This window comes from Lonchura striata, chromosome 1, assembly GCF_046129695.1.
Source record: "Lonchura striata isolate bLonStr1 chromosome 1, bLonStr1.mat, whole genome shotgun sequence".
Classification (NCBI taxonomy): Eukaryota; Metazoa; Chordata; class Aves; order Passeriformes; family Estrildidae; genus Lonchura; species Lonchura striata.
In genome coordinates, this window is record NC_134603.1 from 34,453,941 (window position 1) to 34,478,084 (window position 24,144).

Here is a 24,144-nt window from a genome sequence, read left to right on the forward strand (position 1 = left end):
GGAAGGGTTCTGGACCCTGATCATCTGCAGCAGCAGGTCTCAGAGAATTCTTCTTGCCCAATTTAAAATTATCCTAATAGCATCTGTCCTGTCCTCTCAAGGAACTCTTTAAAGCGTCATTTATTTTTCACACAAGAAAATGAAATGTGGTTTATGCTTCTTCATCTCATATCAGTTGTGTTTCCCTACCAAGACCTTCAAGTTATTTTTACACATTTCTTCAACAACAGCTGGGTCTTCCAGGGACTTTCCTGATGCAGTCACATAGTCCCAATGTTCATACTCCCAAAATTCAGCTAAGGAAACAATTTTTCCCCCAGGGTTACTGACATTGCCAGATAATGACTCTGCAGTGTCACTGATGATAGCTGTATTTCAATACATCTAGGAGTATCAGGAGAGTTATACACCTACTTATTGTCCATAATTCTAAATTGTATAAGATTCCCTGTGGGAGGTGTTGTTCTAGGAACAAAACATGTTACAAAACCAGTAAAACCCAGATATTAATTACTCACTTGCAACTAGTGGTTCTGGCTCTGATTGTCTGAAGTAAAAAGTAACTTTTTCCAAATCAAACAATGCAACCAACGTGTCTTCTAGCATAGCTTGTTCATCAGCCTAAAAAAGGCAAAATAAAAATTGGAAAGGTCATCTCAGACAGATGTTTTCCCTACCAAAAATAATATAAGAGAGCAGGACATAAAATTAACTACAGAGTGTTGCACAACATTTCACTGCTGCAGTATATAACCTATTTAACTCCTAGATGAGGTAAATATCTTTGTTTCTGTTAGCATTATCCCTTCTACTACTAGTCCAGGATTATTAAAATTAATTTTATCACATCATACAGTAAATTAACAGGTAATTTATAGCTACCATTATTTTTTATGTCTTTTAATCGAGTCATTCTGTCATTATTCTGTAAGACACCAGATTTCAGCACCTTGTCTTGCCACCAGGTCTATCTTGTAAAGCAATAGAAGGGAAATGTGAAAACTATAACTTTTTTAGTAATTTTCTTCTAACATTTCCATAATTTTAGGATTTCATTTATGAACAACATATAAGAATTTACTGCGTCCACTATAAGCACCAATATTTGAACCAGAAGCTCAGACAATTTACAGCTCAGGGTGACTTGCACTTCACCTACAAAACCCTAGGCACAAATCAAATACATTCATGTGCCAATATTCTGATTTGCATGTATAGTTTACTCTGTGTACCCCTGAGCTAAAAAGATGGTTAAAGAGATTCAGGATTTCTCAAGACACTTAACTGAACCTTTAAAAAAGAAAATACTAGTCTACAATTAGGTTTATCTTGAGTTAACTATGCAGACCAATTATAGCTTAAATCAATAATCACCTAAAATAATTCTATTCCTTATACAGCCCTCCCCTGGCTCTTTAGATTAGCAAGAGCCAAAAGGGAATTGGAATCATGTATTTTTCCCCCTCAAAGAACTGACACAGTAGGATGGCAAAGAAAACTATCTACCTGTCCATAAATTGACAATAAGTTATAGTTTACAGAATGATAGAACAGAAGGAAAAAAAAACATTCTTTTCTCTGATCTATATAGTGAAATAGCATTCCCCCTTGTACTTATGAAAAAGCAAATCTTATAGAAATATCTTGTCTTTTGGTTCAATTTATGAAGTCTATGGACAGAGTGATTTTGTCAGCAGAATAGTCTGAATACCACAGAGTAGCGTGGGAAAGTCTTTCACAACTGCTCATTCTTTACTGAACTCTGGCCGTAATGAGTGTAATTTCCTTCAAATACCCTTGTTTAAAATAACATAGATCATTTGTAAGCCAAATAGTGCTGAGAAGGTATTGAAAAAGCTGCCTTTATACAATTCCCTTGGTTAAAACTGTTAGGCAGAAAAACCAAACTTTATTTTCAATTGGACAATGCGTACTTCAGATATCTGATTATGTGAAAATTGTTGAGTAGCATACATTTTCACTACAAAGGAAATCACTGCAATCTTGGAAGAAAAATATCATTATTCAGAGCTGTAAAGACAGAAGTTGTTTTGTGATAACACAACAACAAAGCACATGGAAAAACATTAGGCACCAATGGAATTTACTCTTGAACTCTAAGTATTGCACCACCTCTTGGTGCAACATGTTGTCAAATAGCATCCAGGACTCAAGACATGAGTCCAAGCTTCCCAGACAGTGTTCCTCATGTGGATAAAGAGTTCCCCTGTTTCTCTGAGGCCCTGATTAGATCTGTTTGTAAGCTGCACACAGCCATGCAAACCCATGTACCACAGCTGCTTGTGAGGTAGCTGGTCACACTGGTTCTCCAACAATAGCATAGACTGAGATTTTATGACTGTGATTTAGAAATACCTTTATTTGTATTGGTTTCTTCTGCTTCTAAAGTTTATTATGTCAATTTGTCAGCAATTTGCTGCAAAGACAGACAAGGAGAGGAAAGAACATAAACTAAGAACATTTTTAATCAAAATCGGAGTTTTATTTTTACTGAGCAACTCCAGAGGTAGAGAAGACTGTCATGGAGCAGGCTATGCAGATATTTTCAGTTCCTCTGGTTAGCAGGAACCAGTCTACTGTGAGAAGCATCTTAAATAGCTAAAGAAGCACTTTGGATAACTGAGGATTAAGGGACTACAAAGCCGTGTCCCATTTTTAATTGTTTCTTAAGCCACAGCTCTTTGCCAAGCCTTGTGAAGAAACAGTCGATTTCCAATTACTCTGACAGGCTACAAGGATTTTCTATATGACAGGAGCAAACAGACCAGCATGTTTACTCCTTCAACTACGATATCCCTATAGTTTTTTAGGTCAAAGGGTGATAAAATTATCTAAACCAGGTATTTTATTTATCTTGTATTGTTGCTTATTGCAAAATGAAGTTCTGCTTATCATTAATACTACATTCAATCCCAGGGAACAGCTACAACAGCAGTGGAGAGTCAAGGGTAAACTCACTATGTGATAACTCAAAGCAAACAGAATACTGTCTTTGTGGAAAACTTATTTCCCATATCATAACCAAGCTGTAATTATCAGATCCCAAATATGTAATTATCAGAATTGTAACTTTCCCAAACAGCAGCTAAGTACCAAGATTAGCAAAAAGGACACAGAGAATCAGATTTATATCTGAGACTATTTAACCATGTCCCTGGTTCAGGGAATGAAAAGGAGCTCTGACCAAGCAGGAGACATGAGGAATCTTACCAGGTTTGGAGAGAGCAGGGACTGGAAATGAAGGAGAAGACCCGCACTGGCTATCTGTTCCAACCACCTCCTGCTGGCCTCCAGAGTCTCCATTTCATACTCTTTGTTGTTGTCAAACATCTGATTTAAGGCCACCATCAGTTGCTCTGAAAATGCACAGACTGTGGCCACCAGGCTCTGACAGAAGACCATGTCTCGTCTCAGCTGTATCTCACTATCTGCGAGTTGTAAAAGCCAAAAGCAAAATTAAGTAGGAGATTAGTTAACAGCAAAGGAACTAGGCTGGAATTCCTTATCTAAAAAACACATCATTTTTATGTCAAGCAATTTACAAGTTTACAGCCTAACATTATCTCTAGTTAGTAGTACTTCATGACCCAATTTTCCATTTTCCTCATTAAAATATTATGTTGTAATTCTAAAATTGCATATGCGTGGATTTAAAATCTGGAATTGAAAGTATTTCTTTATAAACAATGTATCAATTTAAATGTACATGCCATAAATTTGATGTACTTTTAATGTCACAGACAACGGAGGCAAGTCAGATCTCTTTGCTGCAATATGAGAGCAAGCTGGGCCCACAAACATTTACCTTCCACCAGGAAGCAGGGACAGTCAGCAGCTCTTAACATGACTGCATCATCTGGCCTACTCCACAGCTACCAGCTGGGGAGGGCAGATGAAGGCTGTCTGATGGAAAGCACATGATCTATCCAAATAAAATTTATATGAATGTGAATCTATAAAATAAGTACAGACCAGCATCACATAAGCAGAAAACAGAGATTTATGGTGCCAAGAAAGCCCAGATAAGGTCTGTAGGTTGATAGCTATGGAACATTAGCAGGTGATTTAAACTAGGAACTATCTAACCTATTAATTTATTCTGAAGGGCATAGGTGTTAGATTAGCTAAAAGTGAAAAGAATTAGAAAGGGAAACATATTCTCAATAAAGAAAAAAACTGTGATGATAAATATTCAGCGCTTCTTTCTTGTCCTCTTTTCTGAAGGTCTTCAAATAATTTTATCATTATAAGCTCTTAAGCAAACATCAATCACAATGGTACAAGGTAGACTTAATCTTTCTCAGAGCAAGAGAAGCAGATCAGGTGATACAGAGGTCTTTCCGAAGCCTAAAATATTTGTCTTTGCTACTAGATTGCTCTGTCTCTAAGAGGCTTTTGTCTTTTTCCAACTTTTCTGTGGAGCTGACAAGAATTCTGATGACTGGATAAGTCAGCAGAAATTATTCGGTACTCACAAAGTTACTACCAAATATAACATGTGCTTTTTGGACTCAAAATATTTCTCCAAGTAACCTCATTCTGCCTATTTTCTTCTGATATCTTCTTCAGTCTTTTCCTCAGCTATTGATAATAGTGAACACTCTTTTGCTATCATTTCTATTCTATTTGACAATTTCTCAGAACCTTGGGAATATTTTCCATAAATGGCCAAATCACTACTGTTTATGCAGTGTGACTCAATATTTGCTGTAATTGGTTTTTGTTTCTCTTTTGGTTTTTTTGGTTTGTTTGTTTTTCTTTGTTTGGGGTTTTTTTTTTGATTGTTCAAATCAACCTCTCTGTCTCTCTCAAGTTGTGCAAATCCAGAACAGAGAAAATTTTTATCTTTAAAAAGTACACACATCTCCAGCTTCAAAAATCCCACTGGCTTCTCCACAGTCTAAAACTTTCCAATGTTCCAATGGTGTTCAGGATTTGAGCCAACAGACATTGTTTCCTCACTGTGCTGAATTCTATCCCTTTCTTTCTGACAGCAGCTGGCTTCCTCTGTATTTCCTGCATAGGGGAAGCAGCACTCCTATGTCTCAAACATATTTCTGAATCACATTTAATACTACTTGAACATCAGATACTGAATACAAGAGCACTTTGGAGTCCTTTTACAAAAATATTTTTATACTAAATAAACTAGAGAGTTTACCAGCTCATAAAGCAACATAAATAGGGAAAATTACTTTTAAAAAATCAAGTCTAGGACATTTTCTCAACTCACTTCTTATTTTAGGATAAATGAGGAATTACTAAGAACTTTTCTAATATTCTGAGGAAATCTGACAACATAGAAAGATTATAATCCCCTTTACAAATTGTTCTTCTGTGTCAAAACAAAAATAATTTAATCATGCATTCATGTAGTGCTGTAAGATGGTCAAAATAATGAGCTTTTACAGTTAAATTGGACTGCCTACTTGAACATGTAGGCACCTACAAACTGTAGGGAAACTCGTGCCATGGATATTATTTTTAAATACTGATTCAGTGACATCGATTTTGCAGACACATATCCCTATTTTGTATTTTAAGCTGTATGCTGTATGGTATGATAGTAGAATTAATACAGAGAAAAATCAGAGTTCTTCCAGAAAGAAGGATCTTAAATATTCTCTAAAAATAGATAAAAGGAAAGGCATCGGTTAAAATAGCAATATAAATCTGGAAACAGATGGGAATGAAAAGAAAAACAGCAAATAAGAAAACGCCCAAAGAAGAAAGACAGCTGAGACACTATGCAAAATCTGGATGTTTAGTTTTTATTTTATCTGCCAAGATCTAGAGTAAATGACCAGATACGGTATTTTGCATTGAAAGGGGAAAAAAAAAAAGAATGTGCAGAGTTTGTTAAAAAGCTCTGAAACTGTGTTCCTCAGGAATCCTTACTCTAAACAGGAGGATGAAGTTGCTGATTATCAGGTTTTATCATATCTGAGGTTTCCCCCCGTAATGTAAACACAGTACTTCTGTTCAAAAGCAAAAATTATCTCAAACCATCCACATTCACTTCCCTCCCTCCTAAAACAAGCAAAATTACCTGTATATTCTAGAAGTGCCAAGAGTATTCGTGCCTTCACCTCTTAAAGAAAAAGAAGAAAATATTTTGAGGTAATGGTTAATAGTGTTTTCCTCAACTTATATTGCATTTACAATTTCTCATTTCATATCAGCTTAACTCCAGCTTCTTTTTAGGCAATGCTGATTTATACCTACAAAGCAGTAATGAGTCTCAACTTCACTTAGTTGTACATATGGCTTGATAAAAACTGATAATAATCAAAAGCCATCACTGAGAAAGACAGATGAAAAGACAGCTGCTATCTCAGAGCACATGTATAGCAGCTGGCCAGAGCAATTCCATACATTAAGAATTCCAGTCCCAAAACACTTTAAAACAAGACCAGTTTTCACTGATTCCCACGTTATCCTAATTATTTCTTCTCCTTCTCTTGTACTCTTTTGTTCACACCCAAAAATCTCAAATTATCCTTATTTTAAAGTGTACCAAAGCATTTAGGAAAAATACAACAGCATTTTCACTTTACTTCCAGCCTTCAGATTTTATTTTGCTTCAAAAATATCTTTTCACTAAACAATCCATGAAATAAAAAAGTACAAATTTTTTAAAAATCTTAATTTACACAGGCAAAAATGCACAGGTTTATCTCTCTTTACACTTCCCCACACACACACTTTTATGTTTTCCTTGGAGGGGGCTGCTTTTCAAGGCTGCAGGCAGGCTGAAGGAAGTGCACCTTATGTACCAGAGCACAAATTTAAATATGTTAACCAGTGCTGCAAGACACAGGAAAGTTAAAATCTGCCATAACCTTAGAGAATGCCAAACTTTCAGCACATCAGCTGTCCTACAGGTACTACTTGGAGGAACACAATACTATTTCACATGCTTTCACATATTTCCAAACCTTCTTTCCCACACCCAAGTTTCTCTGCAGTCCTATTCAAAGCCCTCTTTGGTGCACGAGCAGGGCTGAAACTGGCAATAATAGAATTTGGTAATTTGTTTCCTCTGCACTGTTACTGCCACAGTATCTCAAATACAAACACCCAAACATGAAAAATTACTAGTTATTCCTGAAAATTCCTGGTTGTAGGTTGTTTCCTTAGCCTTCTGTCTTTCAAAAAAGAAAGCACAACTCCTTACAGAGATTAATAACTGGTGTCTTGGAGTCTGAACATAACTTAGGAACTGAGAGTGTAGGGAAATGCAGCTTTTAGCTGAATAACTTAGATACATTGAGGCTATTACTTGCAGCTTGTTTTAGATAAGATTTGTTGGATCTTTGAATTCAAAAGAATTTGAGGTACCTATAAATAAATATAATAATGATTTCCGGCTTATGGGGAAATCACAGGACACAGCAACTCTCTTTTATCATTGCCATAAGTCTTCTGTGCTTCAAAATATTCCCACAGGCAAAAGAGTATTTTTTGATCATTTATCTACTCACCTGGGCTTAGAAGTGAACCTTGGATGTCAATCATTTGCTTTTCAACACATACCAAATGCTAAGAAAGTTCTCACTCCTTATTGCTACATGTTGTATGGAAAAGAATAACTCCCTAGCAGTTTCTCTTAGATTCTGATTTGTAATGCAAGATTACTCCATTTTCTTTTATTTTTAAATATTTTTTTGTACTTTATTTGAAAAAAAAACCCACATTATCCTGCTATTCTGATCTTTGCTAGGAAAGGCTAGATTTTAGCTTTATTTTTTTTCACACCTGAAGGTATTTCAAAAAGACAGATTTTACACTGCATGGTTTATTATTTATTGAAATACATTTTTTCATATCTTAAATAATCAAAAGGCTCTGTCACCTCTCACTCCTAATTTAAAATAGAAGAGAACTTTCTCAATTGCATCGTATTTCCTGTTTAAACTTAAAACTACAGTGCTAGAAAAATAACTGCACTTCCTCATGTAGTTACCTGACTAGCTGGTGAGAAATCTGTCTTGCCCCAGAACACCTCTTCTTTTGATCAAAAATCTTACATATTTTTCTGCAGGAAAAAGCAAATACAGAAATGTTTCCTGCTCTTTATTTTGTTTACACCCTTCTGTTGTTGAGTCCCTTTCTTTCCATCCATCTTCTTCATGTTCCTGGTTCCCACTCAAGTATTTTCCTCCCGTGCTTTCCAATTCTTGTGTTACATATCTCACATAGATTCACAATCATGTACCTGCATTATTCTTTCTCTATTTGGTGGCTGTCCAATTCCTGCCCTGACTACTGCCCTCTCCACCAAAATCAAGTACTTCCCTTCAAAGATCTGCCTGTGCCAACAACTTATATTCAGCTTTATTGGTTTTACAATTTATTAAGCCCAGTCAATCCAAGAAATAATTTCATTCTTTTCTTTAGTTACTTAGCTCCAGATAAATCCTTCTAGAATCTGCATATTACTTCAGAGAACTCTTCAATGCTAGCAACTACATTAGCCTTCTAGGCTGGCCTTTGTAACTATTGAATTTTTTTCTTTCTCTAATGATATGATAAGGCAAATTAAGACAAGTAAGGCAAATAATACAATAAGACAAATAAGGAAAATAAGACAAAGCAATGTCCAGCTATATTTTAATTTTACTGTCAAGGAAGGTTTGGCTGATTTTTTTTCTGTTTTCTTTTTTTTTTTTTTTTTCAATCTGTGCAAACTTTAAAGGATTTTTTTAATAATTCTCCCAATCCTAAGACTAATAAACAGAAAACTGACAGACCAGAGCAATCATCCTCAAGGCATTCTAAGTTTTCCTATTTCATCATATTAAACAAAGTAAATAAAAGGAATCCTAGTATCTAGGACTTAAAACATTTCATCTTTGTGAGGCTCCCATGTCTCCTGCTTTAATGCACTAATCAATCTAATCTAATAGATTCTGCAATGCAACAGAACAATGAAAAATATCCTGTGATACTATTATAAAAAGAAAAATGAGTTTTCAATAAGGAGATTAATTTATTGTATTCATCCTTACTTACACAGAGAAATAATGGCTAAGTATGTTTATAACAACTGAAAGTTTTAATTACATGTTTTTGTCCACCATGACTGAAGTTGCATCCTTTGACTACTTCCTCTTAAAAGAGAAAAATGTATCTGCTTTCCTCAATTGCTGAAATATTGTCTTTTTTTCAAAACAAACAAGAAGATTCTTCTAAAATCCCAAGACACAGTTCAGCTTGTTCTCAAAAGCCAAACAGTCATATTAGGTGGCACCTTTTGGGTTTTTTCCTAAATCAAGTGAATAAGAGGGGAAATGGGGAGATGACTCTGTGCCATGTGTTGGGTTTTCAGCCATAAATAGCTCAGGGCAGTACTGGTGGTTCTCCTAGGTATCCAGACCAGCTGTGAACACAATGTATGATGGCAAGACAGGAAGGAGTAAATCAAGAAATGAAGACACAAAGGGAAAATTTAGCTGTTAAAAACATTATTAACTCTGCTTCTTGTTCTTCTGGTTTCAGTTAAATCCAGCTGCTGGTTGTTTCTCAGTACTGAACTGAGTATAGTAAAAAAAGAATTTTTATATTACAAAGGGGCAGTAAAACATTTGGACTTTGATGAACTCTCCCACAAAATTTTGAATAATCTCAGCTCACTATTGAGGGTATAAGATCACTATTAAAATGGGTTAGGTCTACTAATTCTATTCATGGGCAAACAAATTATGTGTAAATGGTCTGTTAATCTTAGGTTCTGAAAGGGGTAAGGAAGGTTCATGACAGATTCCACTCCTCCTTGACTTTGAAAGAATGATAAATACTTGAAAATAATTTGTTTTAAGCTGAAGAAAGACACGCAGGAAAAGAAAAAGGAATTCAAAACTATTTATTAATTTTTCACTCAATGACAGCCACCATAAAACTAAAAGGATTATATTTAGTATTGGAGAGTCAACTCACTGTGATTGACTTCAAAAAAGAAACATTTATGTGGTTGTTTTTATAATTTTCTAAACCAGTGTCTGAAAATATGATGTATCTCAAATCAGAAATGCCAAGTCAGAGAGGGAAGAGTTTGTTTGGTTTGGCTGGTTGTTTTTTGAAAGTTATAATAGTAAAACATATCACAAAGTTCTTTCCCGTTGGTCTGATATTTAACAGTTTCTTTAAGGGACACTGTAGAAACTAGCCCACAAACTGAAGAAGCTAAACACACACACACAAGTAATTTAAAGCTAGTCCCAAATTTTTGTTCCCACAAAGAATCTTAGCATAGGTATTTTTATAAAAATAATCTTACTCTTTATTTCTGTTTCTTTATCAAGCAGCACAGGAAATAAAGCAGGAATTAAAGGCAAGAGACTCCGGAAGGAAAAGGCCAGTTACTTTCTTATGAAGACAGGGAAGAAAGCCTAAACCTCAGCTCACTGTCACTTGGTGAACAGGAGCAGAGTACTTGGTATCTTCTATACAGTGGTGGAAGGGAGGCAGAGGAGGAGTCCATCCATCAGCTGGGATGGATTAAATGAAAACTTTGGCTTTATAGCAGAAGGAGTGATAACGACTCCAGAAAAGCACAGGGAAGACCAAGGTACAGAACAAAAGCTGCAGAGACTTTATCTCTCCAGTTAAGACAGTGGAAAAAAATAGTTTAATTTTAACAAAAGTCTCATTTTGGTATACCAAATTAGTCAAGCCTACTGGACTTCAGTAGCAACTGAAAAACCTACCACACCCAACATATGGTTCCTTTGTTCTCATTTGCCAGAAGACTATTTTCTCTTCAGCATCTAAAGCCAACAGGGTAAGTACAAGACAGCTGTGATAAACTCCACTAACCTTGTTATTGAGAGTACAACCTATCTATAGGCTACACTGTGTTCCACAAATCTTGCTAGAAGCAGCAGGAAGCAGCTGTACCTCTCCCCTTCCCTTCCCTCTGTATCATTAATGAAAAGTGCTTATTTATGATCAGTCTGTTCTTACCTTCAACAAATTTCCTGATATTCTGGGCAAGGCCCCGGACACTGCTGGGGAGGTTCCAAGGGTCTTGCTTGATGTGGAGTCGCAGCCTCTTTGGACAGCTGAGCTTTGGTTCCATTTCTTGCTGAAACTCTAAGCAAGGACAAAAATAGTATTTTTCTGTTTAAGCCTCCTGAGAAAGTCACAATAAGACTTTTTTTTTCCTAAATGTTTTCATGTTCAAGGAGTTGGTAACCAATTTAACTGTAGTTAAAGCTACAGTGACAGATCTAACAGTCACCCAAGCTCCCAGCTTAAGTCTAAGGAGTGAGTGAGCAGCATCCCCAGACATGATTCTTTCTGAAGCAGGTACATAACAAGATGCATAGTAAGTGGGACCCTGGAACTTCTAGAGGCAAAATTGTTTCAATCAGAAAATTAAATTTAAACCAAAATTAGTTACTTTTAAAAAAATCAAAAAACCACAAACAAACAAACAAAAAAAAAAAAAAGAAAAAAAGAAAAAGAAAGAAAAACATGAAGTTATGTGCTCTTTCATGCAAATTCAATTAGCAGGTAGTAATTCAGGCTCTGTAAAACCTCATAATTGGGGTAAAAACACCCTCTGGCCACTAAAACCAGTATTCTTTGCTAAAAGATATGTGTTAGGGTCAATACCTTACTACTGATATTAATAAAACATTCATTTTCCCACTGAACTTTTCTTCTTTTTTTTTTTAAACTCAGTCTACTGAAAGAAGATTCTATTATCTTCACATTTCTATTTTGCATCACTTATGACCACTACCATATGCTTATTTATACCTTTAGACTTAAGCAACCATACAAGTGGTAGTAGAGTGTCTGAATTTACATACAGGATATTTCTTTTTAAGCAATCAGTAATATTTATATAAGTATATATTTGACATAAATATTGCTGTGAAGAGAAATTACAAATTATTTATAAATCAACTTCAAACATAATATAACTACAAAAATAATAAAAATATGGCATTAGTAATAAAGCATATCAGGAATGGCTTCAGTAGTTGTGACAAAAATATATTAAAAACACATGCAATGTAATAACATTGCTTCTTGCTCCAAAAACCTCAGCAATACAACAGTCAGTTCAGAGTCTAAAATTCAGTTGAATTTGAAATTTTTTCCTACATTATGCAATAAAATATAAGGAATCCGCTTTTAACTAAGAATTTAAAATGAACTGCAACAATCAGTTGTTGCAGAATATACCAAAATTAGGCAAAATCAGTCCTTTAACACCAGCTCAAGGAGTGGACAGCCATGTACTCTTCAAGCTATCTTTTCATTCTCATAGCTAGAATTAAATGTTACCTTGGAGGCCTCGACCTGGTGTAAAGTACTTTGTCTGCTCAAAGGCCCTCATCACAGCTGGTCCTTTCAAAAGATTGACAATTGAATCGACCTGTTGGGATCAAGGTTCTGTGAGAAAGATGTTTTTTACAGCAACAATTAGAAATTCTTTCTGTAAGAAACGTGGACTACAGACAAGCAACTTTGGATTTTTTCTTACCTAATAGCTCTAGTTAAAGTAACAAACGGGAGAATGTTAGACTAAATTTAAGGGCCTGTTTAATTTGCAGTTTTGGACTATTTACAGAAAACTGAGGGAAAATGAGTAAATACATACCATCTCAGTAAACAGTGAGAAGCAAAATTAAAAAGAAGTATTTTCCAAAGACATCAAGCACAGACATCAGTATAAAAGCCAAGAAAAATAATCTCATACTTGACCAAAAAGATGCTCCAAGCAGCTATGGAGCTTGTCCTGTTTATCATGGGAGATTCGAACACTTATGGGAAGCTCATCACCTGAAAAATATTTTAAAATGAGAAACTGTTTAGAAGCCTCAGCATGTTTTCCAAAACCTTTGCAGTTTAGATAATCTGCTTTGCACACAGACTGATGTGTCACACAATCCTGTGGACTGTCAGGACTATAGCAACTGTTCTCCCTACATATTTTGCATTTATTAGTTACTCGATAATAGAGAAATGTCTCTAAAAGAAAGGACAATATTCAAAACACAACTGGTCATGGTTCTTGAAGACCTGCTTTAGATGAGCCTGCTTGAGGGGGAGACTGGACCAGATCATCCCAAAAGGTCCCTTGAAAACCCCACTGTTCTGTGACCAGAACACACAATTCTTCTCTTCTAGAGAACATACTAAACTAAACTCCAGACTAAATAGCCAAGTAGTGTGAACCCAGCATAGCGGACCACAAAGTCACTGAAATGCATTCAGTGTGAAGTTTTGGTAAGCACTGTACAGAATTCACAATCCTAATGCTCTTACTAACTGCATTGTTCTGAGATTTTAGTAATTCAACAAAAATACAATACCCAAATTATTTGATATGAAGCTTTTAGTAGCACATACTGTATCATTTCCTAAGAAAGTGCAAAGGAGAAGGACTCTTTTAAGTCACTGTGCTGTCACTCGCTCTTTCAAATAACAGGCAATATACCTTGAACCCTTTCAAAAAATGTTGAAAAATTGAGCTTAAAACTGGTCTTCCTCCTTGATGTTGGTTACAGACATGAATTAGCCACTTGATAATTTATGATCCAAATTTATTCAAGGTTAATCTATACTCATTTTTCTTACAGTGAAACAATTCAACAGTACTTTTCTGCCCTTGATTTTTTTTTTTTTCTCCTTTAGTCCTTACAACAATTATACCTCTTCACAGGATTTTAATTGCAACAAAGCACAGTGCCCAAGACCCCTGATCTGGAGTTAGCCATGTTAACCTTGAAACCAGCTGAAAATCAGGCCAGAAGAGAGTGTGAGCTTCCCTGAGCAGCAGTATTTGTGATCAAAAGCACTGTATCTCTGCTTAGCTAGCAAATGCTCTTTCAGGCACCTGAGCTGGTACTTCAGCTTGATGCTGCACAAGAATGTATCAGCTCGTTCTTATCTTGAGTGGAAGATACAGACCCTGGGTCTCCTCTTTTATTAACAATTCATTATGTCCCTCATCCTTTACTCTGTATTAGCTTAGCTGTGGATGTATCATTTCTGGAAATGAAATTCTGTCTTATTCGCATTACTCTGCATTTTACAAAGTATCTCAGATACCTTACATAATGTCTTAATGCTTTCCTGTTGCAACTGAAAATATTTTTCCTGGTACAATGAACAATAAAAGTTATGGCCAGGCCTCACTGGTGGTTCATATTCAACTAATATGCTCAGTTTTTTCTTTTCCTAAATCATTCCCAAATGATAAACTCCCAGCTTAGAGCAAATATTTTTTTATTATTAGTCCTTGAGTATATGACCTCCTTCCCCATGCAGTTAAATTCTATCTCATTCCTATTAGCAGCTGCAATTACTTAAATCCAATTTGTCATGGCATAAACAAGAATGTGCTTCTATGTGGTCTCACATTCCTTCCTATAAACACACACAGCCATATCCTGCAGTCTAGGTGCTGACACTGGCTAGGAGAGCGTTCCACACACGCCTAAAGTGCTCTTCACTTTGTGCAACACAATGCATTGTCAAGACATGAAAGACATGAAAAGCACTGACTCCAGGAGCTCAAATACAGTCTATTCACAGAGATAATGGAATGTTGGCTCTCTTCTACAGAAGGATTCCTAAGTGCAGCACTACCTAGGCAGAAGCAAAATTATGAACTTCTATTACTAAGGAGGATGCAATTTTTAAAATAAAAGCAATAAAACTGCCAGGCAAATGAAAGTAATAAAATTTAATAAAAGGAACAGAAGACAGATTCATAGATTACTTTTCTAAACATACCTGAATCCATTTCATCACTGTGAAAATAAGAACTGCACTGACTGCTACAAATGCTGGTGAAAGAGGCAATGGAGTTCCTATTGCTGTTGCAGTCGCTTGAAAACAAAACACAAAACAAAAAAGAAATAAAGCTATGTCCTTTAACAAGGGCTCTGTTAAAAAAAAGTTATGGAAATTCTTTCCCTTTCCCGTCCTAAATTTAATGATGAGATGGTCTGTGTAATTCTTTATACACAATAAAGATCCCTGTGCTTAGGCTTTCATTTAATTTGCAGTCCTGGTAAGACTCAGAAGACCAGATTCCCAAAATAGATGCTTCAATTATCTCCCTTCCCCTTACCTGTGAGCAAGTACTTGCAGAACAGTAATACAGACTTTGAATGCAAAACAACCAACTTTTCTTGCATGAGTGCTAGTTTTTGAATCTGTGCCTCAAATGTTTTTAGTTACTTCACATTTTCTCCTGGTCCACAGCTAATACAAACATTGAGTCTTTACAACTTACATAACAGAGTCTCACTGTAGGTTTACAAGAGATTTGATTTGTTTGAATAGCAGCAAAACTGAAATTACTAACTAGTTTCCTTGTCAGCCAAAACAGTTCATGATCCTATCTCTTCCAGCTGCTCCTTTTTTTAGAGATGTATAGACATTTACATCTGTGGCTTCAGTCAAAACTTCAATGCATATGAAATTTCACTCACATTGGTCTAAAAAGGAGATTTTGGGATTTAAATTTGTAATTTTTTTTCTGCTCTTTTCTCTCAAAAACAAATTGTTCTGTGCAGAAAATACATGGAGATATACCTACTCCTACAGCAAAACCAGAGTAAAACATAGACTTTTGTATTAAAAATCCTATGAAGATATATTTGAATTCAAAGTCTTCAGTTGTTTAGCCATATGAAAATGATTTCATTTCAATGCAGGAAATGCTTAAGTAACTATCCAGCAGAGGGAGTCTTCAAAAACCCAAGTGAATGTAAGATAATGTAAAAGTGTACCTAAGGGAGGTTTACACATAATGATATGGGTCTTGTTTTATGATTTGGGTGTACCCATCCACCAAGATTAACATATCCATTTGTAAAATAACACTGTAGTTATACATGTGCTCCCTGTTTGTTTTCTTCATTTGTGTAGATACAGAAGTGACTTTTCACTAATTTAGGGAGAAGACTTATATTTGTATGTGTTTTGGACCTGTTGTCAACGAGGTAAGTGAACGAGTTAAACTTTTAAAAGAAGCAATATGATGTAATTACAATCATAACCATTAAGTAGATGAAAAGACATCAGTAACAACATGTTCCTAATAGTGGGTGAACAGTCCCAGGGAGTATTAAAAATTTCTGGCTGGATATTAAGAAATGTTTTCTAGCTAACTCTATTCACTTATTAAAGTCTCCAAAGGGGAGATGAAGGTTAATTAAAACTGGGTTGTGCAAAGCATGAGAAAATAAAACACAGGAAAATGAGAAACAGATTAGATGCATTTGCTGTATCATTCTGCATTATTTTTGTGTTGTATTGTAAGGTTTAGGAGACCCTACACAAAATGAGAGCACTATAATGGTTAAAATTAGCCAAACAGTTCCAATAGTAACCACTGTGGCATTATGAGAGCTGGAGATTTTAAGTATTGACCAATACAATTATTTAAGCAAAGAAAAAAACCATTCTAATCTCACTCTAATGCTTGTCCTTAATGCACAAATTTTATGATTATTTTGCATATGGAGCCCTAAGTTTTATTATTCCTACAAAGCCAGAAAGGGCTATAAAGGACAGGAATCAGAAAAAAGAAAATGCTTTGAACAAAGAGACGCTGATGTTGTGGGTCACACCTTCTTTCTCCACGTACAAATCCTGTGCCAGCTGGGAAACCTTGTGACAGGAGCAAGGACACATCACTGGAGCAGCTCATGAACAGTCAGTCGGACACATCATGAACATGCAGGAAACTCTAAATGTGTTTATGCTGGACCAAGAACTTTTCCTGTGTGTTCATCATGGTAAGACCAAAATGAACTTAATCTGTTTACATCTGTGTAAACACAGAGATAGTTTGATATGAATTCTTTCTACTCTGATGAAGGCTTCATATCAACCAAGCTGCAGTAATCAAATATAGCTTAGGAAAGACATCCCAGCAACACAGAGTTCTGTAGAAAAATGATGGACCTACCGAGATCCTAATTTCTAAGCATGATAATGAACTATGATACTGAACAAATAATGAACTCTCATTTTACTTTCAGCTAAAATTTAAATTTAATTCATGTAGTTAGCCAACTTTCTCTAAGTAAGAGAGTATAACCTATGTAAGAACTATACTTGCTATTATTCCTTCCTTTTCAAAATTCTTCGCATTCTCATTCACAGTATGCATTACAAATTCTAGAGGTGAGTTGATGCTACACTACTTAGAGTGAAAGAAGGTGAGAAATCTATGTTGATAAACAGTATATTTTTCTTTATCCAGAAGAATGGTGACTCTATCACCTTGCTTTCCATAGTAGATATTTGGTTTGTTGTTGGAGACATAATAACCAGTTATTTCTAGTTTTTGTAAGACAGGTAATCTAAAGTAAAGTTTTACATCTTTGGTTGTGATATCTTATCCATGTTGGACCAAGATATAATAATTAATCTGCATTCATAAGACTTTATTTCATACATCCTGAGGCTAGTTACTCCTCCATTAGTAATGTCAGAATCATATTCTAATAGTCTCCATAACGACTTGATACTTCACAAACTTCCATATTTGATTCAGTTGAAAAATAAAAATATTATTAATAAATTTACCTGTAAGAATCCCTGTTGCTGATGGTATCATGACCAGAATCTTCTTGTTCATCACCTGTTACACTGAAACAGACTTTCTTCCCATTTCTTTCACCCTTTTCATTATCATTGTCTGCTGGTATTAAAGGCTCGGGCGTTTTACGTTCTGATTTGGGAGAATATGTTATTGAAGAAAGAAGGCTGCAAAACACACAAAAATAAAGGCAAATTCATGTTTTTCAAAAGTGAGATAGCAACAGGATAACATTTCTCATCACCATTCTCCAATTATTATTCTATATTATGTGAAGTGAATATGTTAATTCAGTCAATATCTATTTGAAACAAGGAAATGAAGTGACATATTCAGTTGTCAAAAAGTCTAACAGTGAAACCCATTAACCTTACCAAATACTTAATCATGTATGAAAGCAATGATTCCAGCTGGAGAAGAAATACAGCACATTCTTGGACTCTTGGGGTCAAACTGCATATGAACATAACTATTTTTAAATATGAATTCTGCACTTAGCACAAATCAAGAAAACAAATGAAAGCAACTGTATGTCTGTGAAAAGCATGTATTTTCCCAATAACTACTGTACAAGACATGCCAGCATGCACCACAAACTATTCTGCTAGGGCATTTTAAAGATCTTTGTTAACATCTCTGTGTACTTCGTGACATTCAAAGTGTCTAAGCCATTACCACTAGTAAAACTGATGATTAATATACATGCGTCTGTGACAAGCACAAAAGTGACAACCAGCCAAGAAGAGAGAACAGTGCAGACTGCTACTTTTAGAACATGCAGAAATACTGGCAGTGACAAATTCATATTCTTGGATGATTAATTCATACTGAGATGCTCTAATTTATTTTCAAGATCAGAACAGCAATAATGGGCAATTGTCCTTTAATTCCTATTGCTCAAACACTCCATTAAAATCACACTTTCTAAATAATATTTGGATTTCAAAAGCAGCATTTTTCTTGCAAAAACTACTTGCTAACTACTTGAAATCAGAGGACACTGAACTAAACTTTTTTTCTCCCCTTGAATTACTTTGAAATAGTAGCAAGGTTTTATTGAAGGAGCTGTCAGGATGGTCAACTGGCAAACTTTCTACCAAGTACATGGTAGGATTCAAAAATAGGTTAGATCTTACACGAAATTCTTGATACTGATGGGAATAGACAGATTTTATCCCACATATAGTTAAAGATACTGACCTGAACTGCAACTGCAGTACAGAAAAACGACAGAAAAGGTATTAATAATCCAGGTAATGATAATAAAGGTAAATTGTAATACAGGTATAATTTCACTAGAATTTAAATTCATCCCTCCACCAGACTGATATCTTTTGGACTACATTATTCCTTAGCATTTCATATCAGTAGGAAATCACAACTCAATTCTTTCCAGTCATTGGCAAGAGAGATGAGATCCATATTTTACATCAGTGTTCAGTGTCAATCTCATGCTAGAGCATATATGTTTTTGAACTTGCCCTAAAATAAATGTGTTATGGAAGCAGAAACCCTAGGAAATCAGTGCTTCATACCTGTAGAACTTAATTTCTTAGTGAGAAATATCTAAGGGGTTCAAAAAAAGATTAGACAAATTCATGGCAGAACATTCTAACACTGCTCTTAAACCAAAAGGTCCAATCTGAAAACACCATCTAGTGCTGCCTGCTGAAAGATGAGATAAGGACAAAGATAAATCTATACTTTTGCTTGTTCTTGCGTTCCCACTCTTATCTACTTAAAAATAAAAGTTCATTCTAGTAACTTCTTGGGGATTTTTGTTGTTGTAAGAAAATAATCAAGAGTAAGAAACAAGCATAATGAACTGCAATATCAGCTCCAGAAAATATCTTTCCCTGAATAACTATTTATCAAGACACAGACAGACTATTATATCCCCTTCTTTTATGTGCCTATTTAGTCACTGCTGCCAAGAGCTCAGTAAAAGACTGATTAAGGTAGCTGGATCTTATCCTAAGGGAGCTTTTCCATTTCTTTCAGCATGCAGGCTGTTTTTCTAAGGAAAATTCTTTTCCTGAACTACCATGAATGAAAGATGGAACTTTGGATTACCAAGTTCTGGAGCAAGCAGATATTGAAGTCACTGACATGCTCTTAAAAACTCAGTCCAAGAAGTTGAAAATAAAAAATGGATACATCCCCTCCCCGATAACCATGTTTAGATATACTTTTGTTTTTGCTCTTAAACACGACACATTACCTTAGATATCTAGCTGTCAAAGGAGAAATACACGCATGAACAGTAACTAATAGCTAGAGAGTCTCTATGAAGAATGTTTCAATGAAACAGAGAAATTTATAACTTAAAAAAAAAAATCCTCACCTGTGGAATTACTCCTATGTACAACCCAAGTTAACACAACCCTGACAAACAAAACCTGCTATGGTTAGTCAAATAATTAAAAATGGCAGTAACAAAAACCTTCTCTGCCTTTTTCTTACTCCACAGAGTATGGTCCCAAAAGACATGTTTCCAAAAAAGTGCTGGGATGGTGGTAGAGCTCTGTGTGCATGAGAACCAAGAACTCATCAGAGTCACCATATAGAAAACAATTTGAAAAAAGACTTATTTCTGTGTAGCACCTAGCAGCAACATGGGGTATCTGCAGCATCACAAAAGAGCTATTGAGACACCATTAAACTATTTCAATGTGAGCACAGTGGAGCCTTGAGAGTCTGTGGAAAGGGGATACATATTCTGTGTGCATTTCTCTCTCTCTTTGTCAGTACTACATCACTTATCCAACCAAAACTCATCAGAAAACCTTCTCATAAACTCTTATGCAGACAATATTAGGAGTACAAAATCTTCTCTTAAATGTTCCCTTGCCATAATCCATAGGCTCTCACAGACCTGCTCTTCAGATGAAACACTCATTTTTCAATCACTAACAGACAGCAGAGGTTGAGCCGATAACACTGCCCCTAGATTTTGTTAGCTGAAACACAAACCCGTACTGATCTCAACACAGAGCAGAGACCTTTAGTAACATGCATGAGCAACTCTTCCAACGATAAGTGTAAAGAGCACCAGTCATTCAATAGTCCAATTTTTTCTGTCACATGATATCACCATAAATTAAAAATTGTGATAGATACCATATTCATATTATCCATCCTGAGAATATTAAAATAATGAGAATTTCTTAGGATAGTAATCAATTCAATAAAAAATATATCAATTTTATTGTTACTATGCCACAACAGAAAAAATAAATTCTACTGTCTTTATAAAAAGCACAGAATCAAACATTTCCTCCCAGCTGTTTAAGTATAAAAATTTCTGATTAAAGTATGGCTGTTGGATTATCTATTGTGTCACTCTTTCTTTTCCTTCTTCAGTCCTAAATCTCCAGAGTTAATCAGCATCTGCAACCATGTTCTAATATACCACATACCTCTGAACTTCTCACTTTTTCCTGTTCAGCACTTTTAAATAGGTCTCTTAGCTATCCTGTTTTCTCTATAGAACTGCTTTCCTCTGCAGTAATTACTCACTGGCAGTCCACTCAGTGTCCATGAGGAGTAAAGCATGAAAAGTCTCAGTCTTCCAATCAGCCAAAGGTAAAATTTGCTAAATACGTCTGTGTACCTTACACAAGATCAGCTACAAGGTCAGTGTACAGAAAATTTAGGAATTAAAAACAGTGAACCCTTGTGTTTGTATGCAATTTTTATGTCAGTGTATTTAAATATACATTTATACAAAAGAAAGGCTCAGAATTTCCTGTGCTTTTGCATCACAAGCTCAAGGGAGTGGAAAGGAAAGGTGTGGCATACTGGCAACTGGAACTTCCTGAAATATTAACTGAAATTCCATATATAATTTTCTGACTTCCATGAGGAAGAGAGACAACACAGGCTTTACAAATAGTCATTCCTAAAAGCACCCAAGTACTGAAATTATAATGAATTTAATTAATTTACTTCATCTTCAGTGTGGTAATTAGCAGAACTATGTAAAGGCACAGGAAACATTTTCTTAAAAATACTGAGTCAACTCTTGCTTTCATTCCCATTGCAGTATGTGATACAATACAATTACTTATAATAATTACAAATACTTACATAACTATTACAATTATAGAACAGTAAAAAAAAATAAATCCCACATTAAGTACACATGAAAGGACAAATCACACTACAGTCTTCAAGATAACATGAGAAACAATGACACATGTCTTATCTAAACTGGTGATCATGACAGACAGTCTTTTAAACTCAAAAAAAATCACTGTTTTTGTTTTCAAAATTAATTTCTGACTTTTGCCTTACATATGGGCTCTTTCACAACTTAAATGTTTCTTATCCTCCTTCATCCTTATCCCAAGTAAATAGCCCAGGAGTCAACTCACTTACTTTGCAAAAGAAAAAGCAAGTTATAAATCCTTGTCCCAAATTAGAACTAACTGTGATGAGACCCTGAGTCTCCCACATTCAAGCCAAATGTTCTAATCACTCAAGGGTGGCTCTCCCTAAATCCATAACTCTTCCTTAAGGTCAATTTAGTTTTGAAAAATTTCTAACAAATTAATGCTCTCCCTGTAGGTGAGTAATGTCTTAACCAAAAATTCATCTGTGGGACTATTCAGCAATACCTGAAGAGTTCAATAAAGACCATTTTTATACCTCTGCCCTTTGTTTCCATTCTTAGTGAAATTGTAGGTTACATTGTGTGCCTCATATTTTCCTCACTTCAAATTAATTAACTTTGCCTCATTCTAAAGAAAATCCACAAATTGAAAAAAAAACCTACAGACCATGGGGAAAAAAGTTAGGCATGCTGCAAAAAGATCAAAATACATTACCTGCACTTAATTTTTTTACTTTACTTCGATTCTGTCTGAAGTCAGCATTGAATCCTATGCTATACAAAAGCATTGCCCAGATTTTTCATTATCTTCTATGGAAAAATTAAAGGCAAGTCCAGATGGTAACATTTACTTACTCATCTATTTGGCAGACACATGTTTCCACCTCTTTCAGTGCCGCTTGTAATTTGAACAGCAATTTTTGATAGACATCTTGTGTTTCTAAGTCTTCTTCTTTTAAGAGGTACCTCAGACCATGGCCCTCTTGCTGGCCAAGAGATTGTCCTGAAGGGGCAGCCATAGTAGTAATGGTATGTTGGACATAAATCATGGGATTCAGTTTACCTGGGAATAATTCAAAGGGATTTCATCATTATTTTTTCAACATATATTTTGAAGTTAGTAAAATACCTAACAGATACTGAAATACTTTTCTGTTTAAAATTCATGTACTTATTTAATTTTGCATTTTATTTGCATTTCAAAGTCAATCTATTTAGGATAAAGTTATTGTGAAATTATGACTATCCATTATGCTGTGAAATAAAAGTAAAAATCAAAAGAAGGGTGATTTCAGAAAGACTTGTCCTCAATTTTAATATTTTGTCTAAAACCTAAACTGATTACCTTTTAAGGCTCTATATCAGAAGCACTGGAATTAGGTCTTTCAAGCTCAATTGACCTACCTTGGTCAGTGTTTTTATTTTCCTTTTCATGAGAAGAATGTTTTCTGCTGTCTAACTGTACACCAAAGGCACTACCAAGGGAAGTTGAGGTCTTAGGGTAAGACACTTCCATCACATTGATATGGCAATTGGTGGGACAGAAATCACTGCTGTGAAGTGGTGAAATCTTTGACTTAGCTTGTTTGAAGGTAGGCCAAGCTCTGTTTTTCAGCACTCTTGAAAACTAGAAGAAAGAAAACCAAATTTTGATTACGAGCTCTTCTTGTGTCTGCATGTAGCTAACAGTTCTTGTGTACCTAACTAGAAAATAATAGCTTAAAATATTTCAGTCATCCTTGACTTAAGATGTCTTGACTTTGCAATTTGCATCTTTCTCTAGAAAGGAAAGAAAAATATTTTTCACTTTACATTTTTAAGGGGTTTTTTTTTGAAGCGAATGACATTTTACGAAGTAAATAGCTTTGTAACAGAGAGATAGAATTTATTTCCCATGGAACATAATAAAAAGTGTCTTTCTGGGGAGTAAGTCTGAAACTGCTGTACTGCTCATGACATTTATAAACACCTGCCAACATTTCCAAGCCAGTATTTTTCAAAAACTCATAAAATTTTTGTCTGAAGCTATAATGAAGACAAAATCAGAAAGTATGAATTCTGGATTTCCTGATCAAGAAGGAAGAAGTCCTCTTTAATTATATCTTATCCTCCTGCATTAGGAGAAGCCCTGCCAGGGGTTGGAGGGAGGTGATCCTGCTCTCCTCAGCACCAGTGAGGCCTCCCTGGGTCCAAGTCTGGGCTTCACAGAAACAGAAATGGGTATATTGGAGAGAGCCCAGTGGAGGTGAACCCTCTGAGATCCTTCAGGGACTGGAGCATCTCTCCTGAGAGGAAAGGCTGAGAAAGCTGGGACCCCTCAGCCTGGAGAAGGGAAAGCTCAGGGGTTAACACATCAATGTATATAAACACCTGAAGGAATGGTGCAAAGAGGACAAAGCCAGGTTCTTTGCAGTGCTGTCCAGTGCCA

At 35.4% G+C, this 24,144-nt stretch overlaps 1 protein-coding gene across 1 annotated transcript in view; it reads right to left on the bottom strand.

Moving 5' to 3' along the window:
• The window catches only part of PREX2 (phosphatidylinositol-3,4,5-trisphosphate dependent Rac exchange factor 2), a 169,581-nt gene that overhangs the window by 48,734 nt on the left and 96,703 nt on the right, over nucleotides 1-24,144 (bottom strand). Inside the window, exons 24-33 of the mRNA XM_021555585.2 lie at nucleotides 23,121-23,343; nucleotides 22,572-22,779; nucleotides 17,590-17,769; nucleotides 14,779-14,873; nucleotides 12,737-12,819; nucleotides 12,322-12,412; nucleotides 10,987-11,115; nucleotides 6,071-6,112; nucleotides 3,232-3,449; nucleotides 519-621 (exon numbers count right to left, since the gene is read on the bottom strand). Coding sequence (XP_021411260.2) covers nucleotides 519-621; nucleotides 3,232-3,449; nucleotides 6,071-6,112; nucleotides 10,987-11,115; nucleotides 12,322-12,412; nucleotides 12,737-12,819; nucleotides 14,779-14,873; nucleotides 17,590-17,769; nucleotides 22,572-22,779; nucleotides 23,121-23,343 — 1,372 coding nt within the window. The remainder of the gene's footprint in view (nucleotides 1-518; nucleotides 622-3,231; nucleotides 3,450-6,070; nucleotides 6,113-10,986; nucleotides 11,116-12,321; nucleotides 12,413-12,736; nucleotides 12,820-14,778; nucleotides 14,874-17,589; nucleotides 17,770-22,571; nucleotides 22,780-23,120; nucleotides 23,344-24,144) is intronic.